The sequence below is a fragment of the Diabrotica undecimpunctata genome, chromosome 3, assembly GCF_040954645.1.
Source record: "Diabrotica undecimpunctata isolate CICGRU chromosome 3, icDiaUnde3, whole genome shotgun sequence".
NCBI lineage: Eukaryota > Metazoa > Arthropoda > Insecta > Coleoptera > Chrysomelidae > Diabrotica > Diabrotica undecimpunctata.
Window position 1 is genome coordinate 149,430,412 of NC_092805.1, and position 27,298 is coordinate 149,457,709.

At 33.3% G+C, this 27,298-nt stretch overlaps 1 protein-coding gene across 1 annotated transcript in view; it reads right to left on the minus strand.

Moving 5' to 3' along the window:
• LOC140436084 (uncharacterized) overlaps positions 1 to 27,298 on the minus strand; it is a 59,587-nt gene that overhangs the window by 27,378 nt on the left and 4,911 nt on the right. Inside the window, exons 2-3 of the mRNA XM_072524792.1 lie at positions 16,859 to 17,027; positions 3,831 to 4,024 (exon numbers count right to left, since the gene is read on the minus strand). Of these exons, the coding sequence (XP_072380893.1) occupies positions 3,831 to 4,024; positions 16,859 to 17,027 (363 nt within the window). The remainder of the gene's footprint in view (positions 1 to 3,830; positions 4,025 to 16,858; positions 17,028 to 27,298) is intronic.

Sequence of the window (27,298 nt, forward strand, 5' to 3'; positions counted from 1 at the left end):
AGGAAAAATAACAAACCAAACTCTAAGAGACAGAGTAAGAAGTAAGGAAATACGAGCGAGATGTGGTATAAAGGAAATAAACGCGTGGACCAAAAGAAGAAAAGTGGAATGGAATCAACACATCGAAAGAATGACAGAAAATAGAATAGTACTAATAGCAAGAGACAAATCGCCAAATGGAAGAAGATCATTGGGACGACCGAGGTAAAGATGGTCAGACAACGTCAGTTGAGGCTAAAAACCGAAGTAAAACAGCATATTTATAAAGTAGGAAGAAGAAGAAGATATTATTTTTATCTAAAATATTACTATTTGAATAATTTTAGATGATGATTCAGATATAATATCAAGTGACTCTAAGCACTCCGATTCTTCTGAAAATTTATTGCCAGCGAAGCATATTCATCAAATAAGGAGACAAACTACAGATAAAATATACATAAAACTTACTAGCTACTAACTCTAAAGCTGCTGATCAACCTCCTAGAAAAAGGAAAAAGTCAGGAATAACATTTAACTGGACGAAAAGTAACTTACCCCAAAATAAAAGAGACACTAAGTTTGCTCCTAAAATAAATGAGGAACTACTTCCTCCATCGGAGTATTTTACCAAACTGTTGTTACTAAATATTTTAGACTACATAATTGAGCAGACAAATTCGTATAGTACTCAAACAATAATCACAAGCATTGGTACTGATCCTGATGAGATGACAGGTTTTTTGTCAATTTTGTTGGGCCAGTATAACACGTATTGAACAAGTTGCCAGCCTGTTGTCGATTAAACGTCTTAAACTTCTGAGAAGATTTATTCGTTTTAATAATAATGAACATATAACACAAACTACAACAGATAGGGTTTTCAAAATACGTCCGCTTTTAGAAAAAGTTAAAGAAAATTTTAAAAAGTTTCACACTAAAAATTAATACTCCATTGATTAAACTATGAAACTATAAAACTATGAAACTATGAAACTATGAAACTATGAAACTATGAAACTATTAAACTATGAAACTATGAAACTATTAAACTATGAAACTATGAAACTATTAAACTATGAAACTATGAAACTATGAAACTATGAAACTATGAAACTATGAAACTATGAAACTATGAAACTATGAAACTATGAAACTATGAAACTATGAAACTATGAAACTATGAAACTATGAAACTATGAAACTATGAAACTATGAAACTATGAAACTATGAAACTATGAAACTATGAAACTATGAAACTATGAAACTATGAAACTATGAAACTATGAAACTATGAAACTATGAAACTATGAAACTATGAAACTATGAAACTATGAAACTATGAAACTATGAAACTATGAAACTATGAAACTATGAAACTATGAAACTATGAAACTATGAAACTATGAAACTATGAAACTATGAAACTATGAAACTATGAAACTATGAAACTATGAAACTATGAAACTATGAAACTATGAAACTATGAAACTATGAAACTATGAAACTATGAAACTATGAAACTATGAAACTATGAAACTATGAAACTATGAAACTATGAAACTATGAAACTATGAAACTATGAAACTATGAAACTATGAAACTATGAAACTATGAAACTATGAAACTATGAAACTATGAAACTATGAAACTATGAAACTATGAAACTATGAAACTATGAAACTATGAAACTATGAAACTATGAAACTATGAAACTATGAAACTATGAAACTATGAAACTATGAAACTATGAAACTATGAAACTATGAAACTATGAAACTATGAAACTATGAAACTATGAAACTATGAAACTATGAAACTATGAAACTATGAAACTATGAAACTATGAAACTATGAAACTATCAGTGGTGGCTGGTTATATTGAGGATTTTATGCGAAACATGGGATGCGAAGATACGGCTAACGCCACTAATGGTTTTTACAAATCTCCACACAAAGCTAAAAGATGGTAGTTTACAATTTTTGCCTATATTATTGACATATTTATGACAAATGCTTGGTTGTTGTACAAAATAGGCTGTAAAGCTTTGAACATTGCAAAAGCATTATGTCAAGTTGGAAAAGGTTCCAGAAGAGGAAGACCAAGTTTGTGTCAGGGTTCAAATCAAGATTGGATTTTTATACACATTGGCCAATCATCATCAACCGTTTTGAGTCCACTGCTGGACATAGGCCTCCCGTAAATAATTCCAATGCATTCTATCTTGAGCATCCTGAATCCAGTTGTGCTCAATGCGTTTGATGTCATCTGACCACCTTGTTGGAGGAGGTCTCCATTCCAGAATTTTCTTTGTCCACCTTCCATCTTTTAATCTGGCAACATGCCCCGCCCAGTTCTATTTCAATGTTGTAATCCTTTGAACTTCGCCAGTAACACCAGTTTTTCTCCTAATTATTGTATTTGATACTCTGTCTCTGAGGGATATATTCAGCATTGACCTCTCCATCGCTTGCTGTGCTACTTGGCCAATACATACCCCAAAATAGAAGATGTAGGTATTGCATCAAGGGAACGAGTCGTCTAAAGTGCGAAAAATATAATGCAAGGCTCCGTCTCACTGAGGAGAAAAACTGTTTCAAAGCCTTTCATCAAAACAAAAAATTATAAACTGTTTTGTTTTCTTGTCATCATATAGATGTAATAATAAAAAGTTTAGTAATTTTTTATGTTTATTTTGCAGGCCTTATTACCATATGCTTACATTCTATAACTTGTTCCAGGATAATGTTTCAGATATATAAATATCACTATTTGATTATACTTAACATTTAGAGACTGCTTATATAAATAACTTATTTTTTAAAGCCATTTTAAAGTGGTGCCCGATAAAGGTTATAATATACAATATTACCGTATCGTTACATGTACCGATAAAGGGTTAAAGACATTTAAGGTCGTGGCATATTATCATGCACGTTGCGTTTCCAGCACATAGCGCTTAGTTTCCGAAAAATATAACTTAAATGGTTTTAAATATGAACAACTTACACTGTCCAGAACGTAGCGTTTCAGACACTTAACGTTTCCGTTCAGTATATTTGAAAACAATATTTTACTGATGCCAACGGCTACGTAACGAGTCGTAACCGGTTGGTAAGGATAATGTGAATTAGATGTCCGTCGTCTTCCCCTCGTTGTTTATTTAGGTATTTGTTTGATTTTGATACAGAGTATTTAAAAAAATAATTTTCGAGGCTATTTTGTCATTTATGCATGTGTTTTTATTGCTTTGTGACAATTAATCACGGAAGTGATAAACAATTAGGACTTTTGTATGGAAGTGATACCTCTTCTTTTTAAAAATACTTTTTATTTTGCTATGTACGGCTTCGTTAAATGTAGTATTTTGTTTTTTAACTGAAGGTGTAATTAAATTTAAAACATATTGAAACTGAATCCTGTTGATTCTAAAATATCCATAATATTTTTCGTCATCAATTAATTCTCTGTATAAAGTCCAGTATTCACCTTCCTTCTTCCTTTCTGTTAGCATTGGATGTACTTCAAACCTTCTTTTTAACACAGTTTTTCATTCTTCATCGTTAAGTAGAAGAGCAATTGCACATAATTTTTGTCTAGAAAAGCGAGATGATATCTTCACCGAACCAAACTGAAACGTTCTATGTATGAAAATGTGAACGCGCAGTCCAACTGCTGGACTCGAAACGCTACGTGCCGGAAACTATACGTGCACGATAATATGCCGCGACCTTTATTCGAAAAAATATTCGACAATAATTCACAATTGTAAATATATTTTTAATTTTGTTTAAGTTTTTTTAATATTGGTGTTTAATTTAAAATTATCAATTTTGTAAATATACTCACAGAAATTTCCGTTAAAGTCGCCAGAACTGTCAAGATCCAGCACTAATACCTTTCCTTTTATCTTGTATTTACATTTTCCTACCATAACCGGAAATTCTGCAGAAATTTTTATCTTTAAATTCTCTGTGTTGCACTGAAATTCTTTTATGTCAAATTTATCCAAATTAAATAGTTCTATGTCTTTAAAGGTAGCCCTAAAAAATTAGTATAAAATAAATACATATCGCAAAGTAGGGGAGAGTTGGAGAATATCGACTGGCGTGCAAAATCGACCAGTTTCAAATCTCATAAACTTACAAGCGAAATGTCGTACTTGATGGTCCCGAGATGGTCCCGAATGTACCTAATTTATACTATTAGTATGGTAGTAACACTCATCCCGGGTGCATGTTATCAGTTTTGTTTGTATATATATTTTCTTTATTAAAAGTGTGTTACTTTTATTAAGGTAAGAATACTGTTGTGTTTTCTAAATGTAATTAATTTTATACATGCAGATGATATTTTGCCATAATTCGTATCCCATCTTAGGCATGTTTAATCTATATTTTTGGTTAACAAAAAATTGGATTAGGTATACTGGTGAATATTATCTCTCAATAACATTTATTTCAAGTCATATATTCAGTCATAATTCCACCAGCATTATATTGCATCTTTTATTCTGTTCGCTTTCTATATTTAATGAATCCGCACAAACATTAGTTAACATCTAAATTTTGAATAATCAATAATCTTGTGCACAAAGCTGAATGTAGCCAACATTATGTATAATTAAATATGTTAAAATTTGATTAATTATAAATCAACATGTTGGAATTGAAAGTGTGATTTGCCCTGAAAGTTTGTTGGAAGAAATGTAAAATACAGCCGGAAAAATGAACGATTACCCATGAAGGATCATATCAATCACTTATTTTGTATTTGCTGTCTTTTTCTATAAATAACAAATGTTTGTTATAGAAAAAGACAGCAAATACAAAATAAGTGATTGATATGATCGTTTATGGGTAATCTGTCATTTTTCCGACTTGTAGGTATTATTGGGGGTGGATTGAAGATTGATAATAGTTATGATTGTATGTAGGCAATCATCTATACAAATATCTGATTCAATGGTGGAGAGCTAAAAATTTTTAAATGAGGCCCTTATGTTTTTATCAATATTTGGTGCCTGGAATTAACTTAATTTAAATTTTTTAAGATATTTGAATATTTCTTATACTGAATACTGAAATCAGAGAGCGTATGGGCATAGACATTGACGACCTGGAAACTATAGAATGCAAAAGACTGAAATGGTATGGCCATGTATATTTTGTTCCTGAAACATTCGTAGTAATATATGTTGGTTTTTATAGCTTTATTATAATAATAAATAATTACTATACTACTAATTACCACTATTTTCACCTTTATACATTTATTTTTTGTTTTATTTAAACAAAAAATTCAAATTCTAATTTGATCCCGTCAAAACTTAAACGTTTTCTTTTTTCCCCACACCAGTTAAGGGTTAACTTTAGTTTTAATTTTATTTCTTATCAATATGGCTAAAACTTTCTGTATTGTATTTTTGTAATGGTATTTCTATGTAGTTTTCACATCCTGAAACTTCTTTTTTTCAAGACACTCTTAGAAATTCAACAATGATATCGTTTTCACAGGTGCCTTGTTATTTGTTAAGTTTTTTTGGAAATATTTTATATAGATTTTCCTATTCATGCGATAATAGATAACTACCTACCCCTTTTATCTTTCTAATATAAGGTTTGTAAAATCTAAGGCGGCAATCTCCACTTTTTCTTGTTTTGAGTTAGGGGCGCCATCTGTTGCGTTTTTTTTTATTATCTGTTAGATAAAACTATTTGTAAGAACCAAAATCGGTCTTAACTTTATACAAATCGCAGTTAAAACTTCATATGGGGATCAAAAGCGTCAATCTCCATAGCTGAGTACGTACCAAACACGGCAATCTCCGATGCGGCCAATAAGAACCACGTAGCTCACGCAAGTGATGAATACATGGTTAGATTTACCGTTAAAGTATGATATTGCGCATGATATTATTGACAGCTGACCCAGGTGTGTGACGTAGTCAAGAACGCTCGAACCCACTATTTTGTAATGATAGTTAACGAGCTTTTTGTATTAATTTTATCAATTTATCGCGTTTTTTCTTTAGTTAAAGCATTACAGTGACTTAAAAAGTACGTATGGTGTTTAGTTACTGTTTAGTTTATTATAACAAATGTTTGTTATAGAAAAAGACAGCAAATACAAAATAAGTGATTGATATGATCGTTTATGGGTAATCTTTCATTTTTACGACTTGTAGGTATTATTGCGGGTGGATTGAAGTTTGATAATAGTTATGATTGTATGTAGGCAATCATCTATACAAATATCTGATTCAATGGTGGAGAGCTAAAAATGTTTAAATGAGGCCCTTATGTTTTTATCAATATTTGGTGCCTGGAATATGAAAAGCAGATATGTTGCAAGATGTTGGATTCTTTATTATTACAGATTGGATGAAGAATCCATATGGATTAGAATAGGAGCAAGAACTAATACAGGACTACTTAATTAGGCGTGTTCAAATGGTGAATATTCCCAGGGAATTGAGAAAAGTTATTCGTCGAGCTGGCCACATTCTACACGACAACCAAGACCAAGATAGGCTCGTTAAAAGAGCATATAAACCTGCAAGGTGTTATATTTGTTCATATAATGATAAAAAACAGTCACTTGTATGTAACAAATGACATAAACCCGTTTGTAAAAATCATTGTATCAAAACAAATTCTTGTAACAGATGTAAGGAACAGCAGCTTGGCTGTTGATTTGTGTATATTCGCAAATTAACTTAATTTAAATTTTTTTAAGATATTTGAATATTTCTTAATGGGAATTCTTTATTTTCGACACGCTAACGGGGTTTTTTTGTTTATTTCAAGATTTTTAACATTAACCTAGTTTTGGTATTGACCCTGTATATTTTGTTCCTAAAACATTCGTAGTATGTAATATATGTTGGTTTTTATAGCTTTATTATACTAACAAATAATTACTATACTACTAATTACCACTATTTTCACCTTTGTACATTTATTTTTTGTTTTATTTAAACAAAAAATTAAAATTCTAATTTGATCCCGTCAAAACTTAAACGTTTTCTTTTTTCCCCACACCAGTTAAGGGTTAACTTTAGTTTTAATTTTATTTCTTATCAATATGGCTAAAATTTTCTGTATTGTATTTTGTAATGGTATTCCTATGTAGTTTTCACATCCTGAAACCTCTCCTTTTCAAGACACTCTTAGAAATTCAACAATGATATCGTTTTCACAGGTGCCTTGTTATTTGTTAAGTTTTTTTGGAAATATTTTATATAGATTTTCCTCTTCATGCGATAATAGATAACTACCTACCCCTTTTATCTTTCTAATATAAGGTTTGTAAAATCTAAGGCGGCAATCTCCACTTTTTCTTGTTTTGAGTTAGGGACGCCATCTGTTGCGTTTTTTTTTATTATCTGTTAGATAAAACTATTTGTATATATATATATATATATATATATATATATATATATATATATATATATATATATATATATACCCGGTATTTAGGCGGCACACGCCCTTCTGGTAGGGATCTATGGAGGAGTATCACCGAGCCGCAAGCCCTTATCTCTTGCCGTACTGCTCCACCATAGGCCGATCAGATACCAGCATATTCCAGACTAAGCCGCAGATTCATTTAGAATTTTAAACTGCTGCGTTAGCCTTTTTGTTTTCTGTTCACCGAGCTGGGGATTGAACTGACATCTCTCGCATTGAAGCGAAGGAGAAGCCAGCCGCCCAGCCCGCTTGGCTATCCGATCGACCTATTACTAACTAACTATTTGTAAGAACCAAAATCGGTCTTAACTTTATACAAATCGCAGTTAAAACTTCATGTGGGGATCAAAAGCGTCAATCTCCATAGCTGAGTACGTACCAAACACGGCAATCTCCGATGCGGCCAATAAGAACCACGTAGCGCACGCACGTGATGAATACATTTTTAGATTTACCGTTACAGTATGATATTGCGCATGACATTTGACAGTTGACCCAGGTGTGTGACGTAGTCAAGAACGCTCGAACCCATTATTTTGTAATGATAGTTAACGAGCTTTTTTGTATCAATTTATCGCGTTTTTTCTTTAGTTAAAGCATTAGAGTGACTTAAAAAGTACGTGTGGTGTTTAGTTACTGTATAGTTTATTATACTGTTTAGTAGTTTTTTTTGTAAAACTAAAAGTTTTTATTTGCCATTGTATATCTGGTTTTGTACCTTTTTTAAAATGCGCTTTGCAGTTGCTTGTTGCAATAGTGACAATGAATGCTTTAGGTTTAAATATTGGTATATATATATATATATATATATATATATATATATATATATATATATATATATATATATATATATATATATATATATATATATATTGGAATATATTCAATGGTTGAATAGCAGAGGTTTTATCGGTCAATAATTGGCAAATAAAAGTCGTCAACTACTTTATTGCTTTATTCGAATACGTTTCGCTTTTATTTTTAAAAGCATCATCAGTTCACTACAAATAAAAAAGATTTTAGAATATAAGTAAACAAACCAACAGGGTTCATACTTACAAAAACAATTTGTAGGGTTTTTTTAAAGATGTTCTAAAAATTCTACGATAACTTTACATTAAAGATTAAAAACTAAACGAGAGAAACGCAACAAAAAATACAAGTAAAACTGTAAGAACATTAGTTCATTTAATTTTAACCGATGGCTTCATTAGAACGTTGGTTTAAGCTCTTTCGAGGGTCAAACCACACTAATCTTTTCGATTGTTTTGGATCAGCTCGTCATAATTTTCACATGTGGCTTGTTTTCGTCCATGTGTTTCTTTGGAATGCATGGTGCAGATTACGATTCTTAAGGAAATTATTAAGCGGAACAGGAACGGACCTTTTAAACAAGAATTCTTGTTGTCACACGAAAACATAACACTCTAACTCCACATCTGAAGCTATATAATGAAACTATCAGTTTCACAAATAATATCAGATTTTTGGGTATGGTTTTCGACCAAAAGCTCTCCTGGAAAAACATACAGAACTTAAAAAATCATGCCAATTTTATGAAAACTATTTAGAGGCAAAAACTGGGGAGCAGATCAAAATACACTATTACATGTATATAAATCCTTAGTTAGATCCAAACTCCACTATGGTATAATAGTTTATTTATCAAGCAAAGTATCAGTATTGAAAACTTTAGAAAATGTTCAAAACACAGCTCTACGAATAGCTACAGGTGCGTTTCGAACGACGCCAGTTGAAAGTTTACAATGCTTAACAGGAGAACCACCCCTAAGTTTACGATGCAAACACCTTTCTCTTTCATATGCTTCTAAAATAGCTAGTAATAAAGAACACCCTACTTATACCAATACGTTCACAGATCGATTTCAAAACACTTTCTCTACAACAAGACTAGACCCACTATTTTATGAAAGAGTTAGAAGAAACCTTCATGACCTACATCTTGAATTTCTTGAAATTCTTCCAACAAATTTCCTAACTTCTCCACCTGGGTTAATACCAATTCCCAGGATTAATAATAACCTTAGTATATATAAAAAACGTGAGACTATAACAGACCTGATCAAACAATCATTCTTAATAGAAATGGAAACTTATAAAAATCACTATAAGATATACACTGACGCATCCAAATCTTCAGACGGTGTTGGTGCAGCCATCCTCATACCCAATATATCCTTAAAATTTAAATTCAATCCCATTACTTCGTCATACACTGCAGAGTTATTTGCAATATTACAAGCACTGATCCACATAAAAAAGTCGAAACAGTCCGCATCTCTCATAATAACCGATTCACTAAGCTCACTTCACACTATCAAATGTTTATATACCAATAATCCAATTGCCTCACATATCAAATCATAAATAGAGATTCTAAATAATAATAAGATCACTGTTGTCTTCATGTTTGTTCCATCACATTCAGGTATACAAGGAAATGAAGAAGCAGATGAACTAGCTCGCTTAGCATCCTTCAGCCAGCTCTCCATTCTTATTAATGAGGTTTCTTTAGATGACTTCAAGTCAGAAATAAAATATAAAGTGTTAAGTGCGTGGCAAAATAAGTGGAGTGCATCACAAAATAACAACACCTCTTTACGCGAACTGTGCCGCCAATGTGTGAAAATTGTCAAGTAACACTCTCCGTGAAGCATATACTAACTCAGTGCAAAACATATGAAGCAGCAAGAAAGAAGCACAATATCCCAAATAATATAAAGGAAGCCTTAAAAAAACATGAACATCAAAAACACAATAAGTTATCTTAAAGTTTCAGGACTGTATCAATTATTGTAATTTTTTCTAACTTTACCTGTATTTTATTTTTAGGTCGCTAATAACCCTTGTGGTTACAGCGTAAATAAATTTAAAAAAAAAACACAATCTCCAAACTAAAATATTAAAAAAAAGGAAAAGAAATAATTTCTTAAGCTCCTCTTTCTGGACATGCGATCACAAACCAAATTTTATATCATTCTTCAATAGTTTTATTGTTTTATTTTAATTTTCTTAGTTTCTACAGTTTTTCGCGGTTTCCCAAAATTATTGAAATGGGAGATTGCCGACTTTGATTTTACACCCTTCATATCTGTCTGGTATTATGCTGTGTTCGTTCCAGTTATATTACTTGGTGGAAGTTCCTGTATAAAAAATTGATCCTAAAAACTACAAGCCTGGTAAGGTGATAGTTTTAAGGACCTAATTTATTCCATATTTTAAAAATTGGTCCTAGACTTTGTGTATTTTTAAAAAATTCCAAGGAAAAATAAGTCTAAGGAGATGCGAATTATGTATTTATGTTTTGAAGAAGAAAATTAAATTTTCAAAAGAAGAAGAAACCCGTGCTGAATTAATATTAGGCGTTTGATTATAAGTTTCCTTTATTTTTGATAATGTTACCAAATATAAACAGAAAATTTTGTCTGTTTAAAAAGTCACTTTTAAATGTTCCTCTATAAATAAGTTGTAAAAAATAAGATAATTGGTCTGTTCTTAAAATTATTTACATACTTATTTGTAGTCAAACAGGGTTATAAATATGTAAATATATCATTATAAACCATCTAAAAACTTTTAGCTTCCTTTGATAATTACATAATAATATTATTGTTATATGTACATATATTGGTATGGTTTATTGGTATGAAAACAATAAATGTAGTCAAAGGTCCTGCACTAATACCACTCTGTACTTAATGGTGTCTTTAATTTATTCAATGGATTATACCAACAAAACCCTTCTTAATTCAAATTAAATTCTCAAGGCTATTTGTGTTTCTAGTCAAACACGAGTTTACAAGTATTTTCGAAATGTGAAAGTTAAGTAAATGAATTCAGAACACGTGCATAAACCTATCTATTAAATTACATATGAGAACAATGTAAAATGATCTAATTTTAATTATATTGTGTTCTAGAAGTCTAATTAATAGAAACAAATTTTATGTGAGAAATACTCCAAATTATTGAACACAACTGATTAAAAAGTAGTTGTCAATTTAAATTGTCTGTACAATAAACCGTTGATAATATGAATTTATTTACTTTAACTTAACGAATTCCTATCTGTGGTTTAAAGTACACGCCTGTGGTTTTTTTATGGAAGTGGCAGTGGACGCGCAAACTTTGGTGCATATAAGAACCTGGAGAAAATCTTCGTAAGGTTGAAGGCATAGTTTGGAGGAAACCAATGCTTAATTTGTGCTGGAGCGCCGTTGGATAGAGAACACACGAAAAACTTTCACTTTCCTCTGTTTAAACCTTAAATTTAACTCCTTGCACGAGAACCTTATCTCTTCTAATTTGCACAACCTTCTATTTCAAAGAATGAAAACCAAGAGACTTTTTCTCACACACGTTATTACAATATTAGAAGTTCTTGACAAGCCATTCTAGAGGGATATTCTACTGGTTTAAATGCTCCAGCAGTAAATGGTCGAAGATTAATAATCACGCACATTGGTAGCGAACACCGTTTTGAGAAGAATGGTTTATTTGCGTTTGTTTTAAAATCCACTAAAGATTAGCACGAAGAAATGAACTCCGATGTTTTTGAAGATTACTTTTCTCAAGTATTGAATTTTCTACCAAATAATTCTGTCGTTAAGTTTACAGGTTTTCAATTATCAGTAGAAAAATCAATAGGAGTCATATTCTCTTCAAGCTCCTTGCCACAACCTCCTAACCTAAGAATGTATAAGAAACAGCTAGAATTTAGAGATCACCACAAATTCTTGGGTTTAATCTTCGATTCAAAGTTAACATGGAAAAATCACATCTCAGAACTAATCCTTTCCTGCAATAAAAGATTAAATGTTTTAAGATCTCTCTGTAATAAAAACTGGAGCTCAGACCAATCCACTCTACTCCTCCTGTATAAATCTTTAATACGTTCTAAGCTAGATTATGGAGCAATTGCCTATTCCACTGCTAATAAATCTCTACTGAAATCATTAGATATTATTCATAATAAAAGCCTTAGATTAATCTTAGGGGCTTTCTCAACTACACCTGTATCCAGTATTTATGCTCTTTTAGGAGAACCATCGCTACATCACCGCCGCATGTACCTTGCTCTATCACATGCAGCCTCAGTCGCGGGCAATACTTCAAAGCCAATACATCAAAACACTTTTACAAATAAATATTTAAACTTATTCCTATACTAAAAAACCCTATTACGAAAGAATTAAATCCATTCTTCAAAACCTAAACATTAATTTTCCGGAGGTTTTCTCCTCGGATATTAAATACCCTGAGCCTTGGCTGATCGATATACCAACTTGCGATGCATCTCTAGAGTATTTAGATAAATCTAATACACATCATTCTCTAATTCGGTCCAAGTTTGAGGCCCTCATAAATAAGTACCCCGACTACCATAAAATCTACACAGATGCATCTAAATCCGAAGACGGAGTGGGGGCATCAATCGTTTCTTCAGAAAACAATCTTCTTTTCCGTTTACCCCCAGCATGCAGCACATATTCAGCTGAACTCTATGCCATATACCGTGCTGTGAAACTTCTTAACGAGCTTACACTCACAAAAGCCCTGATTATAACAGATTCCCTTAGCTCTTTAAATTCATTAAAACACATTTTTCCGAAACATCCTTTTGAAAAGTTGCTAAAATACCAGCCGATAGACAAGTGTGTTTCCAGTGACTTAAAAGCTTATTTTAAAAATAAAGTGTTGTGTTTGTGGCGAAATGAGTGGTCTCAAACTAATTCCAATTTAAATAAAATCAAAAATAATGTGTCTCAGTGGTTTCCATCGTCGCGCAATAGACGAGAACAAATTGCGGTTGCGCGTTTACGTCTAGGACATATCAGATTAACGCACTCCTACCTTTTCACAAAGAAAAATCCACCTATATGTGATCAGTGTAACGTCAGATTAACAGTCGAACACTTTTTAACAATTTGTAGTAAATATGACCAAGAAAGACAGCGCTACAAGATCCCAAACGCTCTACCACAGGCTCTAGGTCAAAACTGTTCCTGTGACAATATAGTGAATTATCTCAGATCCATAAACATTTTGTATAATCTGCAGGTGTTTAACTTAGTTATTTATATTTTGTTCCGTCGCTAATAACCTTTTGGTGGATGCGACATCTTTTTCTAATAAAAAAAAAAAAAATTCTGTCGTTGTTTTTGATAACGCCAGCTATCACAGCAAATTAGTGAAAAAGTTACAGACAGTCTCGTGAAAAAAGCATATATAATTGACTGGCTTCAACGCACAACAATACCGTATGATCAGACTATGCTTAAAACGGAATTACTACGAACGTCAAGGTAACATAAATTGCACTATAAAAAAACGTCCTTGATTAAATGGCAAAAGCAAAAGGAACACTGGTATTACGTTTGCCACGTTATCATTGTCAAATAAATCCAATAGAGTTAATATGGGCTAAAGCAAAAGGTGAAGTGGCCAGATAAAATACAACTTTTAAATTGAAGGATGTCAAGAAACTTTTATTAAATTACATAAAAAACGTAACGAAAGATAAAAAGAGGAAGAAAGATTGTGAACTATTGATAATAACATTGAAGAACTTTGTCAAATTATAATCGTTCCAATCGGACCGGACAACGAATCTGACACAAAAGAAATGGAAATCTATAATTTATAAGAAAATCGGAAAATTTTTAATTTACGCACATTGCTTAAATGTTAGATATCAATACGATGTATCGGCTTTAATATTAATTTTATTTAAAACCTTACCCTTTAATTTGTCTCTTTTTGATTCTCCAACACTGACCCATGATTTTCATACCTGTTAGGTATATAATCCATCGGTTTGTATTATTATTTCTATGTGAATAGGGTGGACTTTTTGAAAAATATTATCTAAAACTACATTTCAACAGGAAAGGTTATTATTTTGAGTGATTTCTTCCGTGAGTGACCACTTTACCTGCTGTTTGCAGATTACTGAAGATTTGCATTTGTAATGAGCTACCAGTTGCGAACAGATAGACTTTAGATGTTCTCTCCGGCGCTGGAATTCGATTCCTGGCCTTCTGTGTAAAAGTCAGACATCTTACTGCCTAAACTTAATTTAAAGTTTATTTATTAATTAAAAATATTGTATTTATTTTTTTTTTTATTTAAAGAAACAAAGTCGCATCCACCCAAAGGTTATTAGCGACATTCCTGTAACATTTGTAATAATATTAAATTAACATTTGTAACAGTCAATCATTGTAACAATTAATTACAATTTGTGAACAATTGAACATTTGTAACAAATAATTAAGTTAAATTTTGTGTAACATATTTATAGATTTTAAGTACCCTAATAAATTGTTCGGAACTAAACTTTTGTTGAGGAGTGCTTTCAGGTTATTTGGCAAATTGTAAGACTGTCTTTGATTTACATATTTAGGACAGTCTATCAAGAAGTGCTTTATACTGTCTACTGTATTACATGCTTCGCATTTTGGAGGTTCACTATTTGAGAAGAGATAGGCATGAGTATACCTACAGTGTCCAAGTCGTAGACGTGTAATAATAGTTTGGCATCTTCTACTTCTGGCTGTGCACTTCCATGAAAAAATATCACTTTTGATGGTTCTGAGTTTCGAACTAGAGTCATTCCACTCCCGATTCCACGCACTTAACACCTTATTTTTGAAATAAACTTTTAGATCGCCTGCGATACTCCAACACTCTGTTTCTGATACGTCACTTGTGATAGCGTTACGCGCACTAGTATCTGCTTCTTCATTCCCTTCTATACCTATATGAGATGGTATCCATAGGAAGTGGACTCTTCTGAAATTTTCTTGAGCTTTCATTAATTCGGCCCTGATAATTTTCTCAATGGGGTGTTTAGGGTATACATTTTGCATAGCTTTGACTGCGCTGAGAGAGTCAGAAGGGACTAGACAACAAGGGATGTTTTTAATATTTACTTGCTTGATGGCTTTGAGCAAACCAAATAGTTCTGCAGTATAGATGCTTTGAATTTAGAGGAAGTTTAAATTGAAAAGTGTCATTTGGGGTTACCACTGCTACTCCAACGCCAAGTTCACCTTTGGATGCATCTGTATAAATTTTAACCCACTCATTGTATTGTTGATCTAGGATTGAATTTAGTTTAACTTTAAAAATAATAGGACTAGTTTCATGTTTATTATATATACTTAACGCTGTAATGACTTTGGGCTGTTCAATAGTCCAAGCTAGATAGTTATTGGTATTCGTTTGAAATACTGTTGGGAATTGAATGTTCAGTCTGGAGCTATATAATCGGATTCTCTCGTAATAAGGTTTGGGAGCACGGGGCTTATTATTGTAATAATTAATATATTTGTTACTAAAAGTATTACAGTAGAGGGGTTTTTTTATATTTGAGGCTATAGATGTAGCATGCGCCAGAGCTAAGTATATTCTTCGATAATTTAGAGGTGGTTCGCCGGCTTCGCTCAGTATGCTTTCGGAGGGAGTTGTCCGGAAGGCTCCAAGTGCAATTCTAATACCAGCGTTGTGTATGCTGTCAAGTTTTTTAAGTAGTGTTTTTGAAGCAGATGCATATGCAATTGATCCATAATCTAATTTAGATCTAATTAGTGTTTTATATATTCTCAACAGAGTTTCCTGATCTGATCCCCAATTTCGGTTTGCCAATGTTTTCATTAGATTCAGTCTTTTATGACATGTTAAAACTGTTTGTTTTATATGTTCTTGCCAAGTAAGTTTTTGATCAAACCACATACCTAAGAACTTTGCCGTTGGTTTAAATGGTAGCATAGTGTTGTATAATTTTAATGTAGGGGGCATTGATGAAACCTTTTTGGAGAAGAGTATACCTGATGTTTTTGTTACTGAAAATTTGAATCCGGTCGTTAGAGACCATTGTTCTAATTGGTTTAGAAAACACTGCAAAGCGTTTGTCATTGATTCGGTTTTATTTCCTTTGATATAGACAACAAGGTCATCTGCGAAAAGTCGAGCCTTTAGAGGTTTAGTAAGGTTGTTAATAATATTATTTATTGCCACTAAGAATAAAGTAGGGCTTAGGACTGATCCTTGGGGTGTTCCATTTTCTTCACTTTTCTCCTCTGAGTAAGTATTATGTACTCTTACGCAAAAAGATCGGTTCTGTAAAAATATTTTATTTATTGTTTGTATTAACATGAAGTCTAAAGTGATTGGGGTAAAAACACATATTTGTTATGCAAAGCAATATTATGATTTCAAGAGCTCATTTTACTTTTATTTGGTAAATCAAAATAAATGTAGACTTCAACTATTAAAAACAAAAACTTTTCGTACCTGGAGTATTTGGCGGTCGTACCTTTACGTAATATTTAAAAGGTAAAATATGACATGAAAATTCAGAACCAAAATAAGTTGACTTACTCAAATCCGCTTGCTCTTAAGGTTGCTTCTGGTAATTTAAATGGATTCATCGGTGGAATCAACAATTCTGGAATACCATTTGGTAGTCGAGGTCGAATTAGTTCCACATTTTTCAATATACAAGGTCCAATTTCTTTCATTGACTTCGAACATGGTTGTAGGAAGTCCGCTAGAACCAAACAATAAATTGGATTCTCCAAACTTAGACCTACTGTGACTTCGTAGAATATTTTTTAAAAAAATTTGACGCAAAAGTTTAGTAGGGGAAGTGTGCCTATGTTGGACCCCTGCCTATGATGGACCCCCTGCTGTAATTTCAAATATGGCGGGGTTACTTGCACATCGCCGGTTGCCGCTTGCGCACGAAGTTTGTAGTTTAGTATTTGCAAAGTTTCAGACCCGTGGCGGTTATAACAGTAAATTTTTGGTAAGTAATATTTTACTAGTAACATATGTTAAGCTAAGTGTTGCTTTTGTTTTGTATAAAATGACTACACTTTCTTTGTCAAATACTATACTTTGTTTTAGGTTAGAATGGTCAAAACAAAAGTAACAGAATTAAACTTACTGTCTTGTATATTTGCCTATGATGGACCCCTTTGTCGTTACGGACTAGGGCTCCATCATACAAAAAAGAAAATAAGTTGCTACTTAACGATTAACATAATACATTTTACAGGGATGGATCCTCATAAAAGGCAACAGTGGAATGAGACTAATATGCATAAGCTTTAAAAAGCATACACGAAAAAACCATGGGGTTTAAGCTGGCAGCAAAACATTTAACGTTCCAAAAACGACATTGAAAAGGCGCTTTAATTAGCAACAAAGGAGTGCCAAAGGTGATTTGGGAGGACGAAGACCAATATGTTCCACTACTATTGAAAAGGAAATTGCTGACCATATTATCACCATGGAAGCTCGTTTTTTTGGCCTGACCAGTAAAGATTTACGAAAACTTGTATACGAAGTAGGTTTAATAAGGAAACCAAGATGGCAGGCTGGAAATGAGTCAGAGACTTTTTAAAGCGAAATCCTCGAATATTATTACGAACTCCAGAAAATACTTCGTTGGCAAGAGCTCAAGCTTTTAATAAACCAAATATATGTGTGTATTTTACAGCATTAGTACATATTAGACGAATTTCAATTTCCACCGGAAAACTTTTATAACATGGACAAGTCCAGTTTGACAACTGTGCAAAAGAGACCGCAGAAGATTTATGCTAGTAAAGGTCACAAACAAGTTATTGCTTTAAGTAGTGCAGAGCGCGGTCTACATGTTACGGTCGTATGTGCAATGAATGCAATTGGAACATATGTTCTTCCTGCTTTGATTTTTCCTCGACAGAGAAAGAAAGACGAACTTATGATCGATGCACCTACTGGAAGTGTAGCCTTCGCTCAAGAAAAAGGATGGATGACTTCCGACATTTTCTGTCTCTGGATGCAACATTTTTTAAGGTATTCAAAGGCTTCTAAAACCAACCAAGTTTTGTTGTTACTCGATGGTCATGGTAGTCATAAAAGTTTTGAAGCTCTCCAGTTTGCAAAAGAAAACGGTAATATCATGTTTTGTTTTCCTGCTCACTGCTCTCATCACGTTCAAATGTTGGACGTAGGATTTGTTAGACCACAATTTAAAGTAACCAGTATCTTTAATAGAGCATATTTAAAAAGTGCTCTTCTATCAAATTCAATAAATGCATTTAAAAAGACAGGAATAGAACCGTTCAATCCATATGTCTTCGACGATTGGCAATTTTTGCCGTCTATAACAACAGATAGAGAAAATTATGAACAAAACCCACTACCAGGATGTTCTGACGAGAACTCACTACAGGAACATCGGAACCAAAATGTTTCTTCGATTGAAGGTTTATCAAAAATCACTGATCAGAAATCAACATCATCGTCAGTCCTAAACATCTCGGTCGAAGATATTTGTCCTCCTCCTTTAGCTGGAGTATCTGAAGTAACTCAGAAAAGGTTAGAAAACGTGGCAAAATAGGATATTTAAATTCAACGCCATATTCATACGTCAAATAACTGTCAAAGTTAAACTTGATAATTAAAAGTTCTCCTATTAGTTTTTAATAATTGTGTGTATATTAAACAGTATTTAATAGTTATATTACAATTAATAAGTATTCAAGATTCCCATTCAGGTAGCCAACGGAGTGGTACGGTGGTTAACGTGTACGGAGTGTAAATAGCTCCCCCCTAAATGGGGGAAGCTTTAAAAAGAAAGACGCCGTTAGGTGTAACTATTAACCAGACAATAAGTGCAAATAACTCTAAAAGTGATGCGGAATCAGAAAATTATTTATCGGTCCCCGTACAAGACATGGATACCACTTTAAGTTCTGAGACAACAGCTGAAACCAGTCGTCAGGTCATTAGTGATAAAGAAAAGGATATTTATAAACAAAATAAAACACCTAAAGTTTTTAATCTAAGAAATGGAGATAAGTATAATTTGAGTAATATTTGTGTTTTTATCGAACGAAAAAATATTGAAAATGCCGGCCGTCTTCATCCCTTATTTGTGGGAGATATCTTACACAAAAAACTAAATGTTAACAATATTAACCAAATTAGATCTGTTGGAAAAAATAGAATAAAAGTTAGTCTAAAAACATGTTCTGATGCCAATGCTTTAGTAAACAATCCTCTTTTATCAGAAAATGATCTTGTAGCGTTTATACCAAATCATTTATTAGAAATTAAGGGTTTGATAAAAGATATTGATACTCAATTCGATACGAAATATATTTTAGATAACATAAAATCTCCTTCAACGGTAGTTGATGTTAAACGTACACATCGTAGAATAGAAAAGGATGGTGATATACAGTATGTCCCCAAAAAAACCATTATTGTAACTTTTGAAGGGAACACTTTACCTAGTTATATTTCAATAAATAGTGTATATTTTTCGGTGGAGCGGTTTTTTAGCAGAGTTACACAGTGCTTCAGATGTCTACGCTATGGTCACATTTCTAGGCAATGTAAAAATATTGAAGAGTTATGTATTAAGTGTAGTAATGTAAAAGCTGAAAATCATGTTTGTCACGATTCAGAAATTCGCTGTTTATATTGTAAAACAAATGACCACGTTTCTATTTCAAGAAAATGTCCTCATTATGAAAAACAACGTAAAATTAAGAATGTTATGGTTGAACAAAATATTTCCTTTATTGAGGCAAAAGAATATTGTGAAATGTCTTATTCTGGTATATCTGTAAACAATAGTTTTTCTATTTTATCCAACTCCAATTTTCCGCCTTTACCAGCGATTGAATCTAAGTCTGGAAATTCTAACTCCCTTTTACACTCAAATTTTAAGAATAATAGCAATTACGTTTTGCCCACCCATCCTACACGAAGTCCTACCGGCCATAGCAATAAAAAACGTCGAATTTCTAATGACACTCCTCCTCCACAACCGATGTTTCCGTTTCAGTTTGGCCCTAATCAACCACTGCCTCGAAATAATAATCCACCAAATTATCAAAATTTAAATAACAAAAACATTGTAAAGTCAATTGCAGATTTTATAGTTGAATTTTTAAAAGGTATTCATACCATTGAAGATATCAAAAATTTGAATAATGATTTAATTCAAACAGGAATAAATAAAGTGTTGGAGGACACATGTAAAAAGTAACCTTCACTCCATTACCAAAGACATTAAATATTTGTCAGTGGAATGCACGTTCTGCTGTTTCGAATAAAAATAGTCTAATGCATTATCTTGTAAATAATAATATTGATGTAGCAATAATAAGTGAAACATGGTTTAAACCCAAAAAAGTATATAGTTTCGTAGGTTATAATGTAATTCGTAAAGATAGACAAGATGGTTTTTCAGGAATTTGCATTTTGGTCAAAAAGTCGATTTCACACCTAGAATTAAGCATAGTTTCCAATTTTAATGTCGATCTTCTTGTTTGTGGTATTAATATCAAATTCAACAATAAAACTTTAAGTATAATTTCCGTTTATAGGTCACCGGATATTAAAACCAACACAACTGATTGGGTAAATATTTTTTCGCAGTTTTCAACTCCATGTATTATTGGTGGGGATTTTAACGCGCATCATGCTACTTGGGGATCCCATAAAAACGATTCTATTGGTAAACAACTCATTGAAGCAAGCAATAATTGTGATTTTGTAGTTATGAATACTGGCGAACCCACGTGTATTACCCGGCCAGGATGCAATGATTCTATGATAGATGTTACCTTTTGCTCCTCGGACGTAGCTAGTGATATAGATTGGGCAGTTTACTCTGACACACTTGGATCGAATCATTTTATGATAAAAATAACTCTTGCAATGCAGCAAATTCCGCAGGACATCACAATTCCGCGATATAGATGGAACCTAAAAGGAGCTAATTGGGAACAATATAAAGAGTTTGTGGAAGACTACTTTTATAACTTTACTGATGCAGAATATCCAACCACCAAAGAAAAATATGCATTCTTAATCAATTGTATAAATAATGCGGCACAAAGAACTTTAAAAGAATACAGACCGTTTAAGTGTAAAAATCGAACACCTTCACCTTGGTGGGATGCAGAATGTGACAACATAATTTCTGAAAGGAAACATGTACTGAAAGTATACAAAGAAAACCCCACAAAAGATAATTTTCTTGCATACCAAAAATGCATGGCACTTACTAAACGAACATTAAAAGAAAAAGCTAAAAAAAGTTGGATTGAATGGTGTTCCAATCTCAACAAAAATACTCCAACTAGCATGATATGGAAACAAGCAAAAAAAATGAATCGTAAAACAATAAACATTGGTAAGCCACATAATGATGATTTAATAGATGAGTTTTTTAATCATGTAGCTCCCCAGACTGTTCCTTTCACTGTAAATATCGAACATACGATCTTAGATAAAAAACATTTTTTGGCAAATAATTTTCACATTAATGAACTAAATTATGCTTTAAGAAATAAAAAAAGTACTGCCCCGGGTTTTGATCAAATAAAGTATCCGATGTTAGAGAACCTACCAATTATAGCAAAAAGTTTTCTTCTACAAATTTTTGATGAGATGCTTGCAGGTGAGTGCATTGAAGATTTTAGGAAAATTATAATCACACCGATTCCTAAACAAGGTAAAGACCCTAACTTGGCCCATTCTTATAGACCAATTTCTCTGCTATCATGTGTGCAAAAAACTTTCGAACGTATGATAAAACATAGGCTGGAATGGTGGCTACATAAAAAAGACCTGCTTACGCCCTGTCAATTTGCATACAAAAGAGGAGTGGGTACGCTAGATGCACTTACAACCTTAGTAACAAATATTCAAAATAATTTCTCTAGAAATAACTTTCTTCCAACAATTTTTATTGATATTGAGAAAGCATATGACACCTTAAACTTAAATATTTTGAGTAAAAAAATGATTATTGATTTTAACATTCCTAAGGCAATAGTGTATGCTATTATCGGATTATATTCAGAAAGACATGTTTATGTCAGGGATTTTAACAACCATTTATTAGGCCCAAGATATGTTTTCACAGGAATTCCACAAGGAGCTGTCTTAAGTCCTTTTCTTTTCAATTTATACACAGCTGACCTACATAAATTAAAGTTGGAAAAATATCCTTTTAAGATCATCCAATATGCAGATGACTTCTGCATTTACTGTGAAACAAAGAAGAGAGATGAAGCTTTTGGATTTTTAATGGATACCTACAACGTTGTAGAAATATGGTTGGAAGAAAATCACCTTCAGCTGTCGGCCACAAAATCAGCAGTGACCATTTTCAGTAGACATAATATTCCCAATATCGAAACATTTATAGTAAAACAGCGAGAAATTCCTTTTAAAAAGGTAATTAAATATTTGGGCATTATACTGGATCACAAGCTCACATGGAAATTTCACATAGAATATATGTTAAATAGATGTGAAAAAGGCCTAAACTTTCTGAAAATGACAACTAAAACTTGGTGGGGAACAGATGTTCAGACTTCCTTACTTTTTTATAGAACTTACATTCGCTCTATCATAGATTATGGATGTTGGTTATATGGATCTGCCAGCAAGAACTTACTAAACAAATTAAACATATTTATAAACCAGTGTTTGCGTATCTGTATTGGTGCCATGAAGACAACTCCTATTGAGCCCCTTTATGTTGAAGCACGTGAGCCTCCAATTTCTCTTAGAAGACATTTCTTGGCCGAAAAATTTTTACTGAAAATTAAACACCAGAACACTTTCCTTTATACCGAATTAACAAATTTAAACAATTATGATTTAACGAATAAATATTGGATTAAGAAAAATTCTCCAACCCTATGTGAAGCTCTTAGAGAAAACACAGTTTGTGCTGATGAAGCTATTAATTTAAAATCACACACAGATATAAATGATTTTGAAGCTCTTTTTTATAGCGTTAAATTTATTAAACCAAATTATGTTAACACTGGAAGAGCAAATAACAACATAATAACAAGCATCTTATCCAATTGGGATTACTACAGTACTATCTACACGGATGCCTCCAAATCAGAAAACGGTACAGGATGTGCCTTTTACATCCCCATGGAGAAGGTAGAAAAAATGTTCAAATTAAAAGCAAATATTTCCATATTTAGTGCGGAAGCAATTGCCATATATCAAGCCCTACTTTTTGTTTCTAACAGAGATTCCTCCGTTATTATTGTTTCAGATTCCATGTCAGTTCTCACAGCCATTAACCAACCTTTTGTTCCAACCACATACTCCAATCCCTACATAATATTAATTAAAAAATTAGTTAAACACTTTAAGGAAAATAAAAAAAATGTGATATTTATATGGGCCAAAGCACACAGTGGAATTAAACATAATGAACATGTGGACCAACTAGCCAAATTAAGTATTTATTCAGTGGATACCACAGAATTTCTACCCAGTATTTCTGATTTGGTTGCTTCACGCAAGGCAGTTTTAAAATATAAATGGAGTGACCTATGGTCTGAGTTTTGTTTTACCAACCCAAATAGATACACTTCTTTACACACAACTGTCCCTGTTGCACATTGGCACAGAACTTATAATGTCCCAAGGCGTTATATAACAACCATATCTAGGCTTAAATTTGGACATGCTTGTTTTCCTGCTCATCTTGCAAGGATTCATGTGATCGAGAGTAAAAACTGTGTGGAATGTGGAGTAGAAGGTGACCTAGATCATGTAATTTTTGGTTGTGCCAAATATAATTTGGAATCCACCTTATTATATAATAATATAGTTCGTATTACCGGTAAATCTCCGTTTAACGTTTTATCTGCCCTAGCGACTCAAAATAGATTAATTTACGATTGCATAATCGATTTTTTGACCAAATGTAATATTTTTCTTTAGTTAAAAAAAAAAAAAAAAAATTGGTTTTTACTTTTTACCTTTGTTTTCTCTAATTTATATGTTTAATCCTATTTACCGTGGCCTAGTTCTGTGTATGTTATATATTATAATGTCCTGATGGTCCCCTGGACGTGAAACGAGTGACCCATGTTAATTGTATATGTTTATGGATATATATGTGTATGTATTATTTATATTTTTTCTCTTCTTTTTGTTAAATGTTGTAAATTTATCTATTTTAGTCTATTCGATTGCAAATAACTCAAAAACTTTTTACTGTACCTAATGAGATTAAAAGATTATGTAACTGGCTGTATGGCAAACAGCCGAAGCCATAAAAATAAAATAAAAAAAAAAAAAAAAAAAAAAAATTCAACGCCAGAAATTGATAATATAAAACAAAAAATTGCAGAAAAAGAAACAAAAAAAAAAATAAGACGCAATACCTATTTGTAATATTATTTATCGTTTAGAATATCTTTTGGTGTAATAAAATAATTTGGTATTTACTTATTTTATACAAAATGCAACGGGTCCATCACGGGCGTATCAAAGGGTCCATCATGAGCGCATATATGCCCATCATGGACCCTTAACATAATTTTAGTAAACTATGAATAACTTTTGTCATCTTAATTTTTATCAAAATTTGATACATTTGCATATTATACAAATAAAAAGACGTTATGTGGTCATATTTAAAGCCTGCTAAGTAAATAATAAAAATTATTATGGAGCTTTTTCCTTAAGGGGTCCATCATAGTCACATTTCCCCTAATTAATAAAAACTATTCTTAACACCTTAATTTCCATACTTAGTAAAAAATATAGTAGAAACATTGATGATCGGTAGAAAACTAGTGATGTGATTTTGTGTTTAACGGTATTGTGAGACGATTAGTTTTCTTATAAATGGAAACAATAGCTGCGAAAGTAAGCAACAAAGGCTTCGTTGGTTCTAAATGAATGTTTTGTGTAAAACTTAGAGGTCGCTGGTTAAATGAATTTAGAAATAATAATGAAGAAAGAATGCAATATTTTGACTGTAAATAAATTAGCGAAAAATACCAACTATTAGTTGTGAACAAATTACGAGAAATAACTGGCTTTACTCATTACTGTTATCTGTACAAAGAATATAGACCAGTGGTCGCCAACCTGTCGATCGCGAGCTACCGGTAGCTCGCGGAGGCAATTTTGGTAGCTCTCACAACGATTTTAATTTGAAAAATACAAACTGCAAAAATCAGAGAAGCTCCCGAAAATTCCACAAAAAAATCTAATTGTCATAATATTAAACATAAACAGCGGCAACGTTACGGTGAGCGATCTGCCCCTGACGCCGTCAAGCTAGAATCGGCTATTTATAGAACCGACCAGCCGGACCAGCGCGTTAGTGTTCGAGAACGATCTGGATTGCTTTGAACGGGATAAATACGCACGGCGCGGCGACATTGCGCTTAGTTTAAAACTGAACGCGTAACCAACGTCCAGCAGTTGGGTTAGTAGAGAACAACAAAAATAATATTATGGCAAGCAGTTCTAAGAAGGTAAAGACATACCACTTTCATTCGAAATGGGAAGAACAATACTTTTTTACAGAAGTGTTTGTTATGTAATACTTCGGTCTCCGTTGCTAAAAAAGGAAATATTGAGAGACATCATAAAACTGTACATTCTAATTTTGAAAAATCATTCCCACTACATTCTGCCGCCAGAAAGGAGAAACTGAAACAGTTAAAAAAATAGTTAATTGGACAACAATCAATATTTTTAAGAACAGTCGACAAAAATAAGGCTGCAACTGAAGCATCGTACCATGTGTCCCAGATGATTGCACAAAAAGAAACCTTATGAAGACGGGGAAATGATAAAACAGGCGTTTTTAGAAGCTGCTGATTCGTTATTTGCCAACTTTAGAAATAAAGACGAGATAGTTTCAGCTATAAAATCTATGCAACTTTCTGCTAATACAGTGATGGGACGTGTAGAAGTAATGAGCAATGATATTTTTTACAGTTAAGAACTGACTTGGATAACTGTGTTTATTTTTCACTTCAACTGGATGAATCAACAGATGTCGTTGACACTGCCCAGATGGCCGTGTTCGTCAGGATGGTTTTTAGTGATTTTACGATTAAAGAAGATCTTTTGAAGTTCATTCCACTGAAAGGACACACTACTGGACAGGAGTTGTTTTCTCGTTTAAAAAATATTATTTCTTCCGAGAAAATTCCAATATCGAAAATGGTAGGCTTGACAACCGATGGCGCTCCAGCTATGGTGGGTTGTGATAAGGGTTTGGTGGCGTTATGTCGTAAAGATGAAACTTTTCCGCAATTTCTCTGTTACCACTGCATTATCCATCACTCCGTCCGGCTCGCGGAGATAAAGAATACGACCGGGGTCAGAAAGCCCTGCCTGTCGTAAGAGGCGACTAATGGGTAGGAATAGGGAGGTGGAGAGCCGTCGTTTGAGGTGTCGGGTTGGTAGAAACGCACACGGTCGCTTCGGCGACACGGTCACCGGTCTACATTCCTAGTATCCGAGACGAGACTACTCGTGGGACCACTCTACTCCCATTCCAAAAGAGCCTGGTGAGGTTGAACGAGCTGGGCCCGTAAATACCTCTCCTGACCTTGGTCAGGAGGGGTGTGGACACACCGCGCCTGACGGCGGTCAGGAGCGGTGTAGGTGCCCCGGCACGTACCCACCGGGAGATCCAAGAGTGGTAGAGGAGAGATCCTCGGCGGCGACCTGTCTACGTGTGAGGTGGAAATTCCTCCGCCTGCCGAACCTACCCGCCCGTAGTGTGGGAGTAACGGGTAGGCAAGGTACTCACAACACAGGTACTACGGGGAAGGTGGAGCCCCCGCGGGTTGCGTGTGCTAGACGTGTCGTGGTAACCCTACGGGGTACCCCCACGGGGGGACCCACGGGACGTCTTTGGTACGCGCCCCGTGGCACCTTCACTTTGGTGTCGGACTCGTAGGGGCAGAGGTTTCACTAACGGGCGTATGCCGAAAGGCCAGGTAGCCCAGGGTCCTG